Source organism: Corvus cornix, chromosome 22 (assembly GCF_000738735.6).
Source record: "Corvus cornix cornix isolate S_Up_H32 chromosome 22, ASM73873v5, whole genome shotgun sequence".
NCBI classification, from domain to species: Eukaryota; Metazoa; Chordata; class Aves; order Passeriformes; family Corvidae; genus Corvus; species Corvus cornix.
The window spans coordinates 1,597,587-1,616,522 of record NC_046351.1 but is presented as its reverse complement, the minus strand read 5'-3'; the positions used below and the strand labels follow the sequence as shown (position 1 = coordinate 1,616,522).

The 18,936-nt window shown below is 67.1% G+C and overlaps 3 protein-coding genes across 8 annotated transcripts; 1 reads left to right on the top strand and 2 right to left on the bottom strand.

Moving 5' to 3' along the window:
* Window positions 1–1,387: 1,387 nt before the first annotated feature.
* On the top strand, window positions 1,388–4,353 carry NUDT18 (nudix hydrolase 18). The gene is given in 6 exon segments (XM_039564263.1): window positions 1,388–2,497; window positions 2,500–2,555; window positions 3,031–3,067; window positions 3,070–3,243; window positions 3,649–3,795; window positions 3,798–4,353. Coding segments are annotated over 6 exon segments (951 nt in total). The 5' UTR covers window positions 1,388–2,400; the 3' UTR covers window positions 4,238–4,353.
* Window positions 4,354–4,499: 146 nt separating this feature from the next.
* On the bottom strand, window positions 4,500–11,257 carry FHIP2B (FHF complex subunit HOOK interacting protein 2B). Of its 2 annotated transcripts, none has more exons than XM_039564410.1 (17): window positions 11,159–11,257; window positions 10,945–11,023; window positions 9,207–9,376; window positions 8,220–8,324; window positions 7,994–8,116; window positions 7,665–7,835; window positions 7,366–7,562; window positions 7,180–7,288; window positions 6,858–6,934; window positions 6,555–6,744; window positions 6,308–6,477; window positions 6,112–6,231; window positions 5,946–6,036; window positions 5,722–5,865; window positions 5,421–5,561; window positions 5,243–5,343; window positions 4,500–5,156 (listed from the first exon to the last, which is right to left on the bottom strand). In XM_039564410.1, the coding sequence occupies exons 1-17, from the start codon at window positions 11,201–11,203 to the stop codon at window positions 5,051–5,053; spliced, it is 2,139 nt and encodes a 712-aa protein (XP_039420344.1). In that variant the 5' UTR covers window positions 11,204–11,257; the 3' UTR covers window positions 4,500–5,050. The 2 variants fall into 2 exon arrangements, with proteins under 2 accessions (XP_039420344.1, XP_039420345.1); XM_039564411.1 differs by having other exon boundaries at window positions 7,994–8,113.
* Window positions 11,258–12,626: 1,369 nt separating this feature from the next.
* LOC120411172 (actin filament-associated protein 1-like 2) lies at window positions 12,627–18,861 on the bottom strand. Of its 5 annotated transcripts, none has more exons than XM_039564412.1 (15): window positions 18,717–18,861; window positions 16,041–16,169; window positions 15,865–15,939; window positions 15,641–15,717; window positions 15,318–15,399; window positions 15,011–15,246; window positions 14,739–14,918; window positions 14,464–14,547; window positions 14,191–14,275; window positions 13,902–14,119; window positions 13,664–13,796; window positions 13,468–13,588; window positions 13,251–13,359; window positions 12,832–12,981; window positions 12,627–12,718 (listed from the first exon to the last, which is right to left on the bottom strand). In XM_039564412.1, exons 1-14 carry the CDS (start codon window positions 18,730–18,732, stop codon window positions 12,880–12,882), a joined length of 1,647 nt encoding a protein of 548 aa, XP_039420346.1. In that variant the 5' UTR covers window positions 18,733–18,861; the 3' UTR covers window positions 12,627–12,718; window positions 12,832–12,879. The 5 variants fall into 5 exon arrangements, with proteins under 5 accessions (XP_039420346.1, XP_039420347.1, XP_039420349.1 ...); XM_039564413.1 differs by having other exon boundaries at window positions 13,251–13,356; XM_039564415.1 differs by having other exon boundaries at window positions 13,902–14,038.
* Between the last annotated feature and the right edge of the window lie 75 nt (window positions 18,862–18,936).

Genomic DNA, 18,936 nt, shown 5'->3' with positions numbered 1-18,936 from the left:
TCCAGTGGCACCACCAGCACCCACCGCGGTGTCTCCCTTCACTCCCCCTCCATCCCATAAGGGTCGGGGGTGCTCCGGTGTCCCGGGATGGGGTGAGGTGGCAGAGCCGGGGGCTGGCAGCGTGGCACGGTCCCGTCCGGCCCTTGGCAGCTGGCGGAGGGCACCGGTGGGATGAGTTTGCTCGGGCTCAGCCTCACACAGAGCTGGGAACAGCTGGATGGCGCTGCCCAGAGGCTGGGGGGCCCAGGGTACTGCTCCGTCCTGGCTGATGCGGGAAAACGACTGAAACAGCACGCAGCAATTAATTAGCACGGGGCAATTAATTAACACCGGGCAATGGGCGCTGTGCAATGGGCACTGTGCCATTAACAAGAGGCGATGGGCACCATGCGATGACCACCGCGCGACGACCCCCATGGAACCAGCACCGACTAATTACCCCCGCCTAATTAACTACGCCACGCACTCCGCGCCACGCGGCCCCTTTAAGGCCAGGTCCCACCCAACATGACTGACAGCAGGATTAGCCAATGAGCAGCGAGCTGCGCCGCAGGGTGGCCAATGGGCGGCGAGTGGGGGGCGGGGCCGGCGCGGCGGAGCCCCGGCGCGGTGAGTGCGCGGCGCATGCGCGGGGCGGGGGGAGGCGGCGGGGTCCCGGAGCCCGCCCGGAGACCCCCGGGCCCCGCCCCGCTGCTGCTGCAGCCCCCCGAGCTTTACTGCAGCCCCCCGAGCTTTGCTGCAGCCCCCCGACCCTTTCTGCAGCCCCCCGAATCTTACTGCAGCCCCCCGACCTTTATTGCATCTCCCCGAGCCTTCTTGCAGCCCCCCGACCCTTATTTGCAGCCTTCTGACGCTTCTCGCAGCCCCCCCGCCCCTTACTGCAGCCCCCCATCCTTACCGCAGCCCTCCGACCCTTCTTGCACCCCCGCGAGCCTTACTGCATCCTCCTGATGCTAATTGCAGCCCCCCACCCCTTATTGCAGCCCCCCGACCCTTATTGCAGCCCCCCACCCCTTATTGCATCCCCCACCCCTTACCGCAGCCCCCCGACCCTTATTGCATCCCCCGAGCTTTGCTGCAGCCCCTCCAAGACCGTCCCACCATTGCAGCCCCCCCAAACCTTTATTGCAGCCCCCCACCCCCTCCCCGTGGTTCCCCCTGTAGCCCCCCCAAGCCCTTCCCTGACTGCAGCCCCAGACCCTTATTGCAGCCCCCCAAGCCCTCCCTTCCTTGCACCCTGTAGCCCCCCCAAACCCTCCCCTGTAGCCCCCCAAGCCCCCCCATCGCACCCTGCAGCCCAGCTCGCCCCCCTGCCCCCCGCTGCCCCCCGCCCTGTGCCCTCCAGACTGGGAGCAGCCCCTCCCCCCGAGCGCCCTGCAGCCCTGGGACCCCCAGTTCCCCCCCAGCTCCAGCTCCAGCCCCCCCGGCACCCCCCAGCCCAGCGAGCTCTTCTACCCCAGCCCGGGCATCCCTCAGTCCAGCAGGCCCTATCCCCCCAGTGCCCCCCAGTCCAGCCAGCCCTTCCCCACCAGTATCTTCCAGTCCAGCCAGCCCGTTCCGCCCAGTGCCCCCCAGTCCGGCCACCCCTTTTCCTGCTACCTCTTCCAGTCCAGCCAGCCTTTTCCTCCCAGTATCCTCCAGTCCGGCCAACCTTTTCCCCCCAGTATCTTCCAGTCTGGTCAGCCTTTTCCCCCCAGTAACCACCAGTCCAGCTACCCCTTTCCCCCCAGTATCCTCCACTCCGGCCAGCCTTTCCCCCCCAGTATCCTCCAGTCCAGCCAGCCCTTCGCGTCCTTCAGCTTCCCGTGCGTCCTGCAGTCCAGCCAGCCCTTCTCCTACCGCAGCCCCCCCCGGCTCCCCAAATCCTGCCAGCTCTTCCCGGGCAGCCCCCTGTGCCCCCCCCAGTCCAGCCAGCCCTTCCCGTCCTGTGCCCCCCCATGCCTGCCCCAGTCCAGCCAGCCCCTGTCCTACCGCAGTCCCCCCCGGCTGCCCAAACCTAGCGAGCCCTTCCCCTTCCCCTTCCCCGCCTACGCCCCCCTGGGGGTCCCCCAGTCCAGCAGACCCTTCCCCTTCTGCACCCCTCCTTGCATCGCCAAGGCCACCGAGCTCTTCCCTTGCTACGTCCCCCCCCAGCCCAGCAGACCCCTCCCCATTTACACCCCCCTGCACGTCCCCCAGTCCAGCAGACCCTTCCCCTCCTCCAGCACCCCTCACGCCCTCTCCCCGTGCACCCCACAATCGCCGGACCCCCTCCCTCACCACCCCTGCAGCCCACCCGGCGCCGCGGCTCTTTGTCCCCTCGCCTGCACGTCTGGGGGGTCCCCTCCCCACCCCAAAACCCTGCCACGCCCTGAGCCGGCCCCGCTCCCCGTCCCCAGCTGCCGCGGGACCCCCGTCCCCATGGGGGACGCGCCGGTGCCGGAGCTGGAGGCGGTGCTGGATGGAGGCTCTTGGGACGTGGGGACAACTTTCGAGGGGTCCCCCGCGCCCCCGGGCCCGTCCGCCTGGGCAGGAACGTTTGCTACGTGGTGCTGGCCGTGCTCTTCAACCAGGAGGTGAGGCAGCCCCCAGCCCCAGTACCCCCCAGTCCAGCCACGCTTTCCCTCCCAGTATCCTCGTGTCCAACCACCCCTTTTTCCCCAGTATTTTCCAGTCTAGTTACCCCTTTCCTCCTGGTGCCCCCCATTCCAGCCACTCCTTTCCCCCCAGTACCTCCCATTCCAGCCACTCCCTTCCCCCCAGTACCTCCCATTCCAGCCACCCCTTTCCCCCCATTCCAGCCACTCCTTTCCCCCCAGTACCCCCCATTCCAGCCAGCCTTTCCTCCCAGTATCCCCCATTCCAGCCAGCCTTTCCCCCCAGTACCCCCATTCCGGCCACCCCTTTCCCTCCATTCCAGCCACCCCTTTTCTCCCAGTGCCCCCCCAGTCCAGCCACCCCTTTCTCCCCATTCCAGCCACCCCTTTCCCCCCAGTAGCCCCCCCATTCCAGCCACCCCTTTCCCCCAGTAGCCCCAGTCCCACCCCGCAGGACGCGGTGCTGCTGGTGCAGGAGGCCAAGCCCGAGTGCCGGGGCGGTGGTACCTGCCCGCGGGCCGGATGGAGCCCGGCGAGGGCATCGTGGCCGCGCTGCAGCGGGAGGTGAAGGAGGAGTCGGGGCTGGAGTGCGAGCCCCTCACGCTGCTGGCGCTGGAGGAGCGGGGCCCGGCCTGGATCCGCTTCGCCTTCCTGGCACGGGCCACAGGTTTGTGCCCTTTGATGCTCCGAGGGGCACGGGGGGCTTGGTGAGGGTGTCCCCAGCTGGCCCCGTGATGGGTATCAGTGTCCCCTGCCAGCCCCACGATGGGAAGTGGCATCCCCTATAGATATCCCTGTCCCCTGCCGGCCCCGTGGTGGGTATCAGTGTCCCCACCCACCCCTGTGCCCAGACATCACTGATGTCCCCTGCAAACCCCATGATGGATTTTAGCATCTTTGTGCCAGGGCATCGCTGTCCCTGCCACCACCCCCCCAAACCCCACACTGGGGTATCAGTGTCCCCTCTCAGCCCCCCCGCTCGGGGGTCTCAGTGCCCCCCCCCCCCCCACAACCGGGCCCTTTCCCGCTGTCCTGCTGTCCCCGCCATGCCGGGCCACCCCTGTGCCCACAGGTGGGACCCTGAAGACCCTCGAGGAGGCCGACGCCGAGTCCCTCCAAGCCACCTGGTGGCCCGGGGACCCCCGCGCGCTGCCGCTGCGCTCGCTGGACATCCTGCCCGTGCTGGACCTGGCCGCCCGCTACCGCCGGAGCCCCCCGCACCCCCGACGCTGCCGCGGGAGTTGCCCTGCTCCCCGCTCTGCCTGCGGCTCCTGCTGCCCTTCGCCAACACCGCCGGCGACCTGTGGGTGCTGCTGGCCACCGCTGGCACCCCACACCTGCCCGTGGTGGCCTGCGGCACGTCCCCCTCCGAGCTGCGCGCGGGGCTGCGCCCGCCCCTGCTGCGGCTGCTGCGGGACTGCCTGGCCTGGGACCCGCAGCCCGGAGCTCTGGGGCTGCTGGGGCTGCAGCACCGAGCTGGGGGGCCCGGGGGGGCCGATGGCATCTGCTTCAACGTGGTGCTGAGCATCCCCCCGGGGAGCCAGCGGGACGAGCCCCCCGAGCCCCGCGACCCCGCGCTGCGCTGGTGGCCCGTGCGGGAGGAGGGGCTGCGGGGCCGCATCCTGCAGAGGCTCCGAGCCGCGGTGCCCGTGCGGAGTTAGGGCCCGAAAAGGCTGGATTTGGGGAACGGGGGACTGAGCGGGACACGCAGCCCGGGGTCCTGCTGGCCGTGGCGAAGGGGGAAGCCCCGGGATGTGCTGCCCGTGGATGGGGGGTGCTGCGGGGGTGGGTCGGGGTCTGGGGGTGCTGAGAGCAGAAATAGAATAAACCCGGCTGCTGCTGCTGCTGCTTCCATGGCCCTGGCTGCGGTTGGGGGAAATGGGGAGTGGGGTTTTGGGGGTGTTTGGGAAGGGGCACAGGAGGTGGAGCTGAGTCACAGCTTTATTAGAGCAGAGTCCCATCACCCTGGGGAGGGGCTGTGCGGGGTCTGGGGGGGGACAGTCCCCTGCCAGACCACACACACGTCACACACACACACACACACACACACACACACACGTGTCACACATGTCACACTCCCCCTGCCACAGCGCCAGGGCAGGGGACAATCGAGTCCTTGCAGCTGAGAGGGGGGCACTGCCTCCCACACCCCATTATTGCCTAAAAATTCCCCGCTGGAGCCTTGGGGGGTTCGGGGCAGCTCCGACAGCGCGGGGGGAGCAGGGACCCACCACCCAGGAGGAGCCACAGCACCCATGGCTCCGCACCCAGCACGGGGACGTGGCGTCACCTCGGGGCTGGCCAAGGTGACAACGAAGGACTCGGCGCCTCCTCGTCCTCCTGCGAGGTCCTTCCCGCGGTGCCACGGCCATTCCTGGCTACTGCAGGGCCACCGGGGGCTACCGGAACGTGGGCTGGGCCATCCCCAGTGGCCACCGCAGCCCGGTCGGAGAGGGGGGGGCTCAGAGAGGGGCTCAGGGTGGCCCTTCGGGTGGCCCCTTGACCAGAGCGATGGCAGCCAGCTCCTTGCAGAACTCCTCGAGCACCACCACGCCCTTGAACAGCACCGTGTGATCCATCCTGCGGGGACACCAGCGATGAGGGGGGGTCTGTGGGGTACAACCCCCTTCCCAAAAGGGCATTTTGCTCCCCCCCCCAGCACTCACTGCTCTCCCAGCACCAGCCCCAGGAGCTGCTGGCGCACCAGGAGCAGCTTGGCCCTGGAATGGGGCACGCGCTGGAGCCGCTGCATCAGGTCCCCGATCACCTGGGCAGGGAGAAAAGAGTCACACCCCGTGTCCAGGGGGTGTCCCCGTGTCCCCACACCCCGGCGGGTGACGTTACCCTGACGAGGACAGAGAAGAGCGAGCGGCAGCCGGGGGCCAGGTTGAGGTAGGGGTCCAGCAGGTACTCGTGGAGGTGGGGGTGGGGGAAGGCGGCCAGGTGGGACAGCACTGAGGTCACCTGCAGGTTCAGGCTGTAGGGCTGGCAGGATGGGGGAGATGCTCAGGGGGTGGGGGTCCCCTCGTCCTGAGCCCATCCCCACCGAGCACTGCTGATGCTTTTGGCCACTTTGTCCCCATTATGGGGGTCATGGGGGGGCAGAGGGCAGAGCCCGGCGGGCACCCAGGTGTATCCCTGGTACCTGATCCAGGATCCGGCTCATCCGGTCAAATAGCACCTTGAGGAAGTGTCCCTCGTAAAACGCCACTCGGGGCTGACAGGAGTCCAGGGGCCGGGGGGTCGAGGGCCACCCCCACGGGGCTGCGCTGGCACGGCACGCCTGGACCTGGCAGGGGGGTGACAGCAGGGTGAGAGCCAGCGCGGGGACAGCCACCAGCGGGCTGGGGACCCCCCCCAGGCACCCACCATTCCTAAGGCATCGTGCACGTAGGTGTCGTATCCGCCCTCCTCCATGCACGAGGAGGTCTTGGCCTCCTCGGGGACCAGGCAGAGGAAGCTGGAAAAGAGAGGGAGAGGGATGGGGAGGGGGCTGCAGCCGCCCCATTCCAACCCAGTCCCTCCAAACCCCTACCTGCTGACCACCTCGCTCACTTGCCCCTTCCCCGACGGGGCCGATGCCGGGGAAGGATTTTTCGTCGTCCCAAAGTCGTCTGGGAATCCGTCGGTGAAATAGGGATCCTCCTCCAGGTCCCTGTGTGGGGTCAGCGTTAGCGGGGTGGGCACTGCGGGGCTGCCCCCCTTGCCGTGCCCCAGCCCCCCTCGCTCACAGCCCGTCCTCCTCGGGGTCCGTCTCGGGGGGCCCGCGCTCCTCGGGCGCGTGGGGGCCGCTCTGCAGGTACGCCCTGGCCTCCAGGTTCCGCAGCACCAGGTTGTGAGCCACGTGCTCGTGGGGCTTCCGCAGGAGCTCCTCGAAGAGCCGCAGGCTGGCCAGGCTGATCTGGGCACGGCCAGCGGGGTGAGAGCCCTGGCACTGCCACCCCTGACCACCCAGCCAGCCCACCGGGGTGAGCTCACCTCGTCGCACAGGTGGTTGCAGCGGTCGATGAGCTGCGCCCGCAGGGGGTGTGGGGTGTCCCCGGGGGTCTCGGGGTGCCGGTGGGGCCCCAGCAGGAAGAGGACGAGGCGGTTGAGCAGGGTGGGTGCGCGGAGCTGCCGCACCGTGCCCGTCAGCACGGCCGTGGCGCCCAGCACGGCCAGCTCTGACCTGCCAGGGTGGGAGAGGATGGTTGTCCAGTTGTCCAGGGAAAAAGGGGAACCCCCTGCTCCTGGCTCCAAGGGGGTCCTGGAGAGTGAAACACCCCAGCTGGTGCCACTCACATCTGCAGGAGCTGCGGCTGCAGGATTCCCTGGAAAAACTTCTCCTCCACGGCCTCGGTGATGGCATCGGCCACGAGCTGCGGGGCACAGAGGGGCTGAGCGTGGGGAACCCCCCAGGATGAGAGGACACAGTTTTGAGTTGCACCCAGGGAGGTTTAGGTTGGACATCAGGAAGAATTCCTTCACAGAAAGGGTGGTGGGACATTGGGGTGGGGCTGCCCAGGGAGGTGGCGGCGTCCCCGTCCCTGGGGGAGCTCGGGGGCATCGGGCACGGGATGGTCTTGGAGCTTTTTCCCAAACTAATCAATCCTGCGATTCTCACCGGGTGAGCGCCCAGCACCAGCTCATCCAGGAAGTCCAGCCAGCCCAGGAACTCAGCCAGGCTCTCCTTCCCCGGGAAACCCGCGGCACCGGCACCATCCCCCTGCGACCTGCACGGGAGGGAGGACGCGGGGCTGTGACACAGCCTGGGTTGGCACCTGGGACCTCCATCCAGCGCCCCCCTCACCTCCAGCTGGCCCTGTCCATGGCGAGGACATCAGCAGGGTCAGTGCCGGCGGGCACGGCGCTGTAGAGGTCGCAGAGGTGGCCCGTGAGCAGCTGGCACAGGGCACTGCCCCGCACCAGGCAGGTGGCAGCCGCCTCCTGGGACAGCCCCGCCAGCAGCAGCAGGTTCTCCCGAGCCTTCAGCGCCACACGGCTCTTCTGCGAGGAGGAAGAGGAGGAGGAGGAGGAGGAGGAGAGCACAGGGGTTGTCACACGCCTGGCAGTGCCCGCTGTCCCCTCGTGCCACCCCCGTGCCCGTACCTTGCTCCTGCACAGCCCCACCAGGCAGGTGACGAGGTTGCTGTCCCGGCGTGGCGGGGAGGGCTCGGCTGGAGGGGAGCTGGCAGCAGGGCCCGGGGGATGCTCCGAACCCTCTTCCCTGGGGTTGTCCGGCGGCTCCGGGGCTCTCCTTCCATTCAGGATGTTCTTCCCCTGGAGAGGAAGAGGAGCGGCATCGTAGCCACCACCTTCCTCCTCCTCCTCCTCCTCCTCACCCCGAGGAGCTTTGAGGCGAGGAGGGGGCTGCAAAATGGGTCAAAAGTCCCAATTACAGGAGCCCAACCCCCACTGAGGACCCCACACTGTCCCACCTCCAGGATATAGGGCAGCAGGCTGGGATCCTGCTGGATTTTGGAGCAGAGGACGGCGGCAAACTGCACCTCCTCCTTCTCCGTGCCAGAGCCCAGGCGGTCCCCGCTGAGCTGGAGCAGCTTCTGGGAAGGCAGGGACAGGGATGTGGGGATGCTGGGGGCTCTCTCGCCCCATTCCCGGGGGTGTCACTTCCCAGGGGTGTGGTGGGGACAGGTGGGACCTCACCTGCACGGGCCGGTGGACGTTGAGGTAGTGCAGGAGCGGGTGCTGCAACTGCCCCAGCACCCGGCCGAAGAAGAGCAGGACCTGCTGCCTCATCCCGGGGGGATACTGGGACAGGGACATGGGGACACAGGTCAGATGGAGCCCCGATTTCCCTGGAATTGCCCCAAATCGATCCCCCAGCACATCCCTCCTCCCCTCCCTTTAATAATTAGGGGCTGAACTCGATTCTCTGCATTGAAAGAAAAAAAACCCGGGGGATTATTTCCCATTTCCCAGCAATGGGGAATTAAAACCTCCAGCACCCCAAAAGCCCCGAATCGCCCTGGGTGTGAAAGGACCAGTGAGTTTCCACTTAGATTTGAATAAAAATCTATTTATAGGAGCCGTGTTGCTATTATCAGCAACAAAGGCACAGCAGAGCCGTTATATTTGTTATATATTTGGGCAATATTTACTTTTCCAAAGCTGGTACCTTGTCCTGCAAAGCCAAGTGCAATATGTTAAAAAACCCACTGTGTGCCAGATATTATAAAAAAAAAAATCCTTCCTGTGCAAGCGGAGATGTGATGATCCCAGAAAGGATCCCAGTGGTGAACTTTGAATAATCCAACACCCTCCCAAAAAAGCCAAGTTTTCCCTCACAAAAAGCCTATTTTCCCCAAAAAAAAGCCAATTTTCTCAAAAAAGGGCAATTTTCCCCCCCCAAAAGAGCAATTTTCCCGAAAAAAGTGCCAATTCCCCCCCCCAAAAAGGGCAATTTCCCCCCAAAAAGAGCAATTTCTCCCCAAAAAAAGCCAATTAAAAAAAAAAAAAAGAGCAATTTCCCCAAGAAAACCCCAAGCCCCGTGACCATCTCACGCTTCACAATCTCCCTTTCCCGGTAAAAATGCTCCAAAATGAAAATTATTGAGGGCCACCACATAAAGCAGCTGGGAAACGCTGCGGGTTCGGCCCCTCCGGAGGGATTTTCCCGGTGCCTTCTCCCACCTCCGCCTTTCCCAGTGTTCCCAGTGTCTCCAGCAGCTTGTGCTGGAGCAGGTACTCGAGGCACGGCCCGGTCTCGCCCGCCGGGCGCTGCTTCTCCTCGTACACCAGGATATCCAACATCTGCCGGAGGCGCCAGGGAATGTCCGTCTGCCGCGCCGGGATGCTCTCGTCTGTGGATACCGGGATTCGGGGATTCGGGCATTCGGGATTCGGGATTCAGGGATTCGGGGATTCGGGGATTCGGGGATTCGGGGATTCGGGATTCGGGGATTCGGGATTCGGGGACTCAGGGATTCGGGATTCGGGGATTCGGAGATTCAGGGATTCGGGATTCGGGGATTCGGGGATTCGGGGATTCGGGATTCAGGGATGGATTCGGGATTCAGGGATTCGGGATTCGGGATTCGGGGATTCGGGGATTCGGGGATTCGGGGATTCGGAGATTCAGGGATTCGGGGATTCGGGATTCGGGGATTCGGGGACTCAGGGATTCGGGATTCGGGATTCGGGATGCAGGGATGGATTTGGGACTCAGGGATTCGGGATTCGGGATTCGGGACTCGGGGATTCGGGGATTTGGGGATTCGGGGATTCGGGGATTCGGGGATTCGGGATTTCGGGACTCGGGGATTCGGGGATTCGGGATTCAGGGATTCGGGATTCGGGGATTCGGGGATTCGGGGATTCGGGATTCAGGGATTCGGGGATTCGGGATTCGGGGATTCGGGGATTCGGGGATGGGGGGCTGCAGCGGGGCTCCTCCCCGGGCACGGCAGCCCCGGTGAGGTGCCAGCCGTGCGGCTGGGGTTCTGCCAGGGGTTTTCCCTGATCCGCGGCTGCCCCAAATCCCGCTCCTCCGGAGTGGGAATGACGCTAGATGGCAATGTGAGTGAGGATGGAGTCGCAGCAGCGGCTCCTTCCGCTCCGGCCTAGGGCGCTGCCGGACATCCCGCTCCTCCCGCCGCTGTCCGCTCTCCCGGTGGGCACCGGAGACCCCCCCGAGCACAGCCAGGACCGAGATCCTGCTGGGAATTGGGGCCGAAGCTCTCCCGGCGCTGCTTTGGCGCTCCCGGGGTGCAGCGGGTTCCCAAAGGGACGTGTCCCAGCCTGTGCGGCGCTCCCGGGAGTGTCCCCGGTGCGCCCAACCCGGCGGTGCTGATCCCACCGCGGTGCCAGGGGGTCGGGGCTGGGCAGGGCAGGGCACCCCGGACGGGTAAATCCTCCCATGGTTTGGGAAGGGGTGTCCCGTGCCCTGTCCCCACGTGCCAGGGCAGCCACAGGGCACTGGGGTCCTGTCCCAGGGCATGGGGTCCCACCCCAGCGTGCAGGGATTTGTCCCAGGACTGGGGGTCCTGTCCCAGGACCTGTCCCCTAACCCTGTCCCAGGGCACAGGTATCTTATTCCTAGGCCGGGGACCCTATTTTGGGACACAGGGACCCTCTCCCTGGACACACGGTCCCGTCCCAGGATATGGGATCGTGTCCCAGGGAATGGGGCGCCCTCCTAGAGCACTGCAACCCCCCCTCCTTGGGCACAGGGACCTTATTCCGGTTTCTAGGACGCCCTATTTTAGGATACAAGGATGTCTCCCAGGACACGAGAACTCTGTTCCCACACCACAAGCAAGGAATTTATTGCCACGTTGCAGAGACCCCATCCCGGGGCACCGGGACCCCATCCCGGGAAAAAAGGACCCCACCCCGGAGCACGGGGACCCTCGCCCCGCACCCCACTCACCTGTGGCCTCCAGGTAGTAGCCGGTGATGCCTTTCCAGTGCTCGGTGAAGGCTTCCAGCAGGTCCACGCTGGGCTCCCGCTGCTCACACCGGGATTGGGGTCAGGGGGGCACGGAACCCCCCACTCCCACTCCCTCTCCCGTTCCCATTCCCATTCTCGGTCCCGGTCCCGGTCCCGGTCCCCTTCCCCCCGTGTCCCCCCGGGCCCCGCTCACCGTCTCCACCGCCTGCTGCAGCAGCGCTCCCAGACGGCTGAGCATGGCTGGGACCCCCGGGACCGGCCCCGGCCCCGACCCCGCCGCCGGCCCCGCCGCCCCCGGCCCCGCCCCGCGCCGCTGTCACCGCCCCGCCCCGGGCCCTCCCCCGGCGGCTCCGCTCCGGCTCCCGGCGCGATGGGGCGGGATCCGGGCGGCGTCGGGGCGGGAGAAGGGTGGAGGATGGAGGGGCTGGGAAGGTGCCTTAGCCCTAAATTTGCTCCGGGGGGGCGGACTCAGGGCACCGGGATGGGGGCGGATCCCACCAGGATCTTGCACCGGGATAGGAATGGACCCCACGCACCTGGATGGGGACAAACCCCGTGCACACCAGGGTGGGGGATCAACCCCTGGATGGATCCCACAAACTCCTTCACCGGGATTGGGATTGACCCCACAAACTCCTTGCACCGGGGCGGGGATGGAGCCCACACTCACCAGGACAAGGACAAGGACAAGGACACCCCCCCTTTCCCAGCTCACCCGTTCCCGCAGCACAACCCAAGTTGTACGACATTTTTGGGGTTTTATACCTTAAAAAAAATAACATTTCTCCAATTAAAACCAAGCCCTGACAAGCACAGCTGTTGGAAAACCACCCAGGGCCCAGCCCGGGTCCCGCTGACTCCAGGGAATGGACAATCGGATTCCTCCCAAATCTGTGTCCCCCACAACTGCTGGATCCGGGGTCTATCCATACCCATCCCTGTAAATTGGGGTCCTGGGAGGGGGTCTGGGGTGCTGCTGATGGACTGGGCCCACGCTGGGGACAGATCCAGCAGCTCCTGGGAATTCTGTACCCCAAAAACCAGGTGCTGGGATGGGTGGGGGTGCAGCGGGGAGGGACTGGACACCCGTGGGTGGAGAGCTGATATGTGTGTATCGATATATCTGTATATAAAAAATAGATGTGCGTAGTTGTAGCGTTGATACTGATGGATAAAAGTCGAATTCCAGGCTGAATCCAGGCTGGTCCTGCACGATCCACGTGCAGCCCGAGGTTCTCTGGGAGACTCCTGCTCCAGCAGGTGGGTGCTCACATCGCAGACTTCATCTCCCACTCCTGGACAAACGGGGGTTGGAGGCGGGGGGGTCAATCCTTCATTTCCCTGTGCTGTGGGATCACCCAAACCCTTCCCACCTCCTCGAATCCCGGAGTTACCTTTGTCTTCCGCATCACATTTCCCTTCCCCACGGTGACCGGGGATGGGGGCGGCCTCAGGGCGCTCCTCGCTGACGTGGTGCGCTTCAGCAGCGGCCTGAGGAAGGATCCCTGAGGGAAAACCAGCGGAGAAAGGGTGAGGGCTGCCCTCCAAACCTCGCTCTCCCTGTATTTCACACCTTCCCCAGTGTGCCGCACCTCGGAGCCAGCCGAGCTGGCGGTGGCAGCGATGTGGCCCTTCAGTGACTTGCCGAGGGCCAGCAGGTTCATCTCGGAGCCGGCTTTCAGCCTGCCCTTCACGCGGCAGGCCCTCTCCAGCTGCCCCACCTTCTCCTCCAGCTTGGGAAAGGCTCTCTTCCCTGCAAGGACAGCAGGAGCGCTGCCAAGCCCGGGCACCCCTCAACCCCGCCGGCTGCTCCAGCCAGCACCAGGCAGCGTCCGGCCCAGGGCCAGCGCCCCTCCGTGGTCCTACCGATGAGCACATCCAGCCCATCCCGAGTCCCCTTCCTCTCAGGCAGTGTCAGGGTGTGTTGAGACCGGGAGAAATCCCTGCTCTGGAGGTTGGGGGTCTCCTTTGCCAGCTGTGCGCTGGCAGGCCTGCCCCGGAGAGCTGCCGGTGGTGCTGGGGAGAGAGGGAAGAGCAGGGAGGGTCAGGAGGAAGGGCAGGGGAAGGACGGTGGGGAGGAGAGGCAGGGAAATGATGCTCGGGGGAAGAGCACAGGAGGGATGGTGGGGAGGAAGGGAAGAGGAGGGACTCTGGGGAGAAAGGGCAGGGGAAGGACACAGAAATCCCGGCTCTCGTGGGCATCGCAGCCTCCATCCCAAGCACGAGGAGCTGGGGAATGTGGGGAGACCCCGCTGCACCCCGGTGGAGCACCCAGCCCCTCTCACCTGCCTGCGAGGGTCGGGCAGTGCCCGGGGCGTGGCTGCTGGCGCAGGTGGGCAGGGCAGACACGGGTCTCCGGCGCTGCCCTTGCACCGCCCGGTCCAGGCTCTGCTGCTGCGGAGGGAAGCCCGGGAGAAGCCCATGGGCAAGGGGACAGTGGGAGTGGATCCCCCCCACGCTGGGGGTCACGAGTGGGGGGCAAAGAGCACCAGCAGAGGTTACCAGCTGCTGCAGCCGCTCCGCGTTCGAGTAGAGATGTTTGGGGGTCTCAGCTGGCGGGGGCTGCCCGAAGGGGTCGTCCATGTAGGTGTTGGGGGTCGGAACACGGCGCAGCAGCAGCCCCCTGCAAGGAGGGGATCCCGTTATTTCCCACACCCCACAGTGGAGCGGGAGGGCTGGGGGTGGCCAAAATTCTTACCCGGCAGCAGGGCGGCTGCTCGGCCTGGGGGGCCTGGGGGGCCTGGGGGGGGCCCGTCACCCTTCTTTGGCTCCACTCCTCCCCTGGCCTGCAGGGTCTTCAGCCAGGCTTCCCTCTCCTCATCCGAGCGGGCCTGGCGTGGGGCAGAGTCTGGGCTCAGGGAGTGCCCCCCGGGGCAGGGTCTGGGCTCAGGGAGTGCCCCCGGGAGGGACACAGGGGTACCCCAGCAGTCACTCACCTGCAGCAGGGCGAGTTCCCGGCCGCGCTGGGCGATGCAGATCCGGAGGTTTTGGGGTGACCCGGCGGCCGTCCCCGGGGACACCTCGCAGCCGTCCAGTCGCAGGGCACAGACGGGGCGCTGGGCAGCGCCGGGCTCTGGGAACATGCGCAGGGCTCCGTGCCGGACCGCGCACCACAGCCGCTGCCAGCGCCCGCGCAGCCGCACCGCCAGGAACCCTGCGGGCAGCGCAGTCAGCCCCGGCACGGGGGGCGGGACCCCCCTCGCCCCGTCCCCTCGCACCCCCCACCTCCTTTGGCATCCTCTCCAGACCGCGGGCTGCGGGCAGCGCTCTGCCAGGAGCGATCTTCCTCCTCCTCTTCCTCCTTGCCGAGCTGGGGTGCGGCAGAGAGTGGGGATGAGGAGAGCTCCATCTCGGTGGGTTTTCAGCCCCCTGCACCCTGAAGCCCTCCGCAAGGCAAGGAAACCCTCCCCAGCATCATCCAACAGGGACACCAGGATCTGGGATTGGGTTGTGTTCCTGACCGGTTCCCATTCCTGGGTTTCCCGGGGACAAGCTCACCCTGCTGAGCCTCGAGGAGGGGGACGCTGGCACACTGAGGGCTGCCAGCCCGCTCGGGGCATCGCTGCTGACCTCCTCGATCACCTGCCGAGGGAAACGGGCAGCGCTGCACCCCGGGCTCCTGCTCCCCCATCTAACAAAGCTCCACACAACCCCGGGATGGGAACTGGGGACAGACAGGATCATCCCCAGCCCCGCCGGGAGCACCGGAGCAGGGCTGGGCTCCCCTTTCGCCCTACCCACCCCACTCCTGCCCGGCTGCAACACCTCCAAACCTTCCTCCAGTCCTCAGCCTGCTGCCGGCTCTGGAAGCCGATAACCAGCACCTCTCCTGCCGTCCCTGTCACCTTCAGGGCGTGGGGCATCTTCTTGCCTCGCTTGTCCTTGTAGGTGACGCGGCAGCCGCGCAGGTCCAGCTCCAGCACCGGCTGCAGGTCAGCGGCGCACCTGAAGCACTGGGGGGGGGCACGGAGGGGTCAGGGGGGCACGGAGAGCCGCTGCCACCCTCCATCCCTTCATCCATCCATCCTCCTCTCCAGCCCCTCACCAACAGCACGTGCTCCCGGACGATGAAGAGCTGCTTCGCCCACTGGCCGAGCCAGCGCTTCCTCCAGAGGAAGCCGCAGAGCTGCGCCTCGGGGCGCCCGGGGGGCTCGGCCTCGGCGCTGGTGGCCGATGGCCAGCGCAGGTAGTGGGCACGGTCCGTCACCCCCTCCTCCTCCTCCTCATCCTCCTCCTCCTCTCCGTACGACTCGTAGTGGCTGCTGTCGCTGTCGCCACCGCCTGGGAGCCGGGATGGGGTCAGGGCGCGGGCGGCACGGGGGTGCTGGGGAGGGGGCGTGGGGGGACCTCACCGGTTGTGCCACGGCCGGGGGGTTCGGCGTCTTCGTAGGAGTCGTCGGCTGGGGGGGGCGGGGGAACGCCCGGCACTTTATTCTGGGGGTACAACGGGTGCTCCAAAGGCGCTGCCCCTCCGGGGAACCTCGCAGGGTCCCCCAGGCACTGCCAGGGGGCTCTGCCAGGAGCGGGTGGGCACCGAGGGAACCTTCCAGTCTGGTTGGACGCCTCGTGCGAGCAAGATCGGCCACCGGTGCCATCCCGGGCATCCCCGGGCTCCTCTCCCACCCCCGGAGCCGCTGTGTGAGCCCCCACAGCCCTCCGCCCGTGCCCCCCTCACCCCTCCGTGCAGGCTCAGGGCGCTTCCCGGGCGGCACTCGCAGGCTCTGCCTCCGGCTGCATCCGCCGGCCTGGATCCTGTCGGGAAAAGCGGGACTCGCAGCACTGTGCCGGGGTGCTGAGGGGTCGGGGACCCCCAAACCGCGCACGGAGGCGGAGATGGGGGGTGAGGCGGAGATGGGGGGTGAGGCGGAGATGGGGGATGAGGCGGAGCGGGGGACTCACCCGGGCTGGTCCGGCCCTGCGGGGTGCCCGGGGAGGGCGAGAGGCAGCGCATGATCATGTACTCTGCATCCTCTGCTGCGGGGGGAGCGCCGGGTCACGGCCCCGCTCCCCGACCCTGCCCCGCCGCCCACCGGGCACCGGCCGGGGGCTTCCCCCGCCCCCAGACCCGCACTCACACGGCGGGCTCTGCAGCCGGGACAGGAGGTCGGACACCGATTTTTTCTTGGCCCGAGCTGCGGCGCTGAGGCTTTCCCGGTCCAGGATGAGCAGGAAGGACCGCAGGTCCGACAGCAGCTTGTCCAGGTCTGCAGGGGACAGGGACGTGCCACCGCACGCTCCAGAGGACGCTGTGGGCAGGGGTCCCCATCGCTGCCCCCTGCACTGGGCAGGGCTGGGGAGGCCCCGATGCCGTGGGGGTTACGTGCCCTGTCCCACCGGCCCTGCCCTGCTCCGGCACCTGCCCTGGCCGGGCACAGTCCGGCCATTGACGAGCCCCGGGGGCCGGGGAGGATGAGGAGGGGGGCCGGGACCTGCGGGGATGAAGGCTCCTCTGTGTGCGCTCACAGAGCCGGTTTGTGCCCGGTTGGACCGGGGGAGCCACGGCCGGGGGCTGCGCTGGTGCTGCTCCTCCACGTGCAGAGGAGGAGGAGGAGGAGGAAGAGGACGAAGAAGAGGCCTGGCAGCCTGGAGCAGCTGATGAAGCTGAAACGCTGGGCATTCACCCACCGCCCCCTCCGAGGGCAGGGACAGCCGGGGACCCCGGCGCTGCCACGCCGGGAAGGACAGGGAGGGACAAGGAGCTGCTTTGTGACTGGAGCGGGGACAACGGGAGAGCCGAGACAGCACCGCCTCCACCCCGTGGTCCCCCGAGAGATTCCGGGCACGGGGAGAGGCTCCCTCTGTCCCCAGAGGTGGCATTTTGGGGTCCGTGCAGGTGTCGCCTGCACTGAGGGAGCGCGGGGCAGAGCGGGACCAGGAACACCCTCAGTCTGTCCCCTGTCCCCACTCGCGCAGGGCCCCCTCACCCCGGGCACCTCCAGCTGCCACCACAGGAGCGGGCAGATGTCCCTGAGTCCCCCGGGGTCTCTGCCCGGCTCCCCCCAGGCCCCTTCCTGCCGTGCATCTGGAATTGGTTTGCACGGCCCCGCTCTGGCCTCTGCTCCCTGCTCCCAGCTGGGATCAAACATTCCAGATCCCAGCAGGTCCTGGCACAGGTCTGGCTGTGCCATCCTGATCCCTCCTCCAGTCCCATTTCCCAGCTGGAAAGTGACAGCCCCAACAAAGCCACCACCAGATGCTCCCCCTGCAATGCCCCAGGTGACCCCGACACCCTACATCCCTGAATCCCACATTTCCCTGGGCTAACAGGGATGCAGTGCACCCCAAAAAGAAGGTGGCAGCCCCTGGATGAGAGGGCAGGCGGGGGAAGGAGCCCCCCAGTGCCGGGTGTGTTACAGGGGGCGGGGGTGAAGCCCCCTCCCCCCGAGGTGCTGGCACAGGGGGACCCCCGTCCCCTCCGCGGTGTCCCCGGCCGGGGAGCACACACCCTGCCCGGAGGGAGAGGAAACATCTGGCAGCACAGTCCGGCTGAGCAGCGCCGGAGCTGGGCCCAAACATCTGGATTTCCCTGGAAACCGGGCAAGGGAAGGGGGGAACCAGCTCCCTGCGGGAAAAGGCGGGGGGGGGCTGGGGCAGGGGCTGGCTGAAGGGACCTGCGGGCGGTGTGGGGCACACGGGGACTGTCCCCGCTGGCCAGCGGGCCTGGCTCTTCCCCTCCCTCCCTTTCTCCTCTCCTCCGCCCAGGCCGAATTCCTCGGCAATGACATCTCCGTCCATTCACCCTTTTGCCCTCGCTGCAGCCCCCCCGCGCTCCCCCCGGCCCCGCTGCCCTCGCTGGGGCTACGATCCGTGCCCGGCGGTGCCCAGCTGTGCCCAGCTGCGCCCGCAGCCGGTGCAGGGCGGGCAGGGACTGCCCTCAGCCCTGGCCAGGTGCCCGCTGCCTGCTGCCGTGCCAAGGGCAGGCGGCCGGGATGGAAAACATCTGCCTCGGTCTCCAGGGCGGGAGGAAAACGCCCCCCAAACACACACAGAGCGTCTCCTAGCAAAGCTCCCTGCTCCCGCGGGACGCGTCCCGGCACGGTGGCATCCTCATCCTGGTGCCATCCGCGGCGTCATCCTCGGGGGAGGAGGAGGAGGAGGAAGGACGGGGCGGCCCCAGGGATGCCATGGGAACGCGCAGTGCCCGCCTGATGCCAGGCTGCGATTCGGGGCTGCCATTTGGGCTTGGCGCCTCTGCCCGGCGTCCGCGTGGGGTTTTATCCGTGCCATGAGGTGCCCGCGGGGTGCAGGGGCTGGCGAGGTGACCCGGGGGACCCCGGGGGTGGCTCTGGCCCAATGCGGGGATGACTCAGAGGAGGCTGCAGGGAGCTGCTCGCGGCCGCAGCGTGACTCGTCATGTGCGGAGGCTCCAGGCCACGGCTCCAGGGTGGGGACGCTCCCCCCACGGCTGCTGCACCCCCAAAGTGCCCCTGGGAGGGCGCTGGAAGAGGCTCTGGCCTCGCCCACCCTGCCGTGGCACCGCAGTGTCGGGGGTGACACCGCGTCCCTCCTCATCCCCTCGCGTTCATCCCTTCCCCTCCAGCAGCCATCCTGCAGCCCCCCGCACCCCTTTTCCACCCTCTCCTCCTCCCTCTCACCCCTTTTTCCCTTCCACGCCCTCACGGGCACTCCACACCCAGCCGCACCCGCGTGGGCACCCCCACGCAGCCTCCGCCTCGCGCTGAACCCTCTTTCCCCCCTTTTGAGGTTTGTCCCCCCCTCGCCAGCCTCGCATCCCTTTGGACCCCCCGTACCTCGCTGCCGGGACATGGTGCGGGAGCGCTCACATCGTGCTGAGATCGGGACCGGGACCGGGACCGGGACTCGGGCAGTGCTGTCCCGGCCCGGCTCGGCTCGCACACGCCCTGCGGGCCCCCAGCACAGCCCGGCCGGGGCGGGAGGAAGGCGGGGAAGGGCTCCGCATCCTCCTCGGAGCAGCACCGCCATCTGCAGGGACCCGGGCTCGGGGACAAG

What these genes read in the sequence shown, in the direction of transcription:
- FHIP2B (XM_039564410.1), bottom strand. Translation starts at nt 11,203, where the DNA reads ATGCTCAGCCGTCTGGGAGCGCTGCTGCAGCAGGCGGTGGAGACG. An exon ending in TGGTGCTGGGCGCTCACCCG is followed by an intron (nt 6,935 to 7,179) that starts GTGAGAATCGCA and finishes TGTGCCCCGCAG; the next exon opens with CTCGTGGCCGATGCCATCAC. An exon ending in GGGCTGGTGCTGGGAGAGCA is followed by an intron (nt 5,157 to 5,242) that starts GTGAGTGCTGGG and finishes GTGTCCCCGCAG; the next exon opens with GATGGATCACACGGTGCTGT.
- LOC120411172 (XM_039564412.1), bottom strand. An exon ending in CCCCGGCCGTGGCACAACCG is followed by an intron (nt 15,247 to 15,317) that starts GTGAGGTCCCCC and finishes CCCGGCTCCCAG; the next exon opens with GCGGTGGCGACAGCGACAGC. An exon ending in GGGAACTCGCCCTGCTGCAG is followed by an intron (nt 13,797 to 13,901) that starts GTGAGTGACTGC and finishes GCCCCACGCCAG; the next exon opens with GCCCGCTCGGATGAGGAGAG.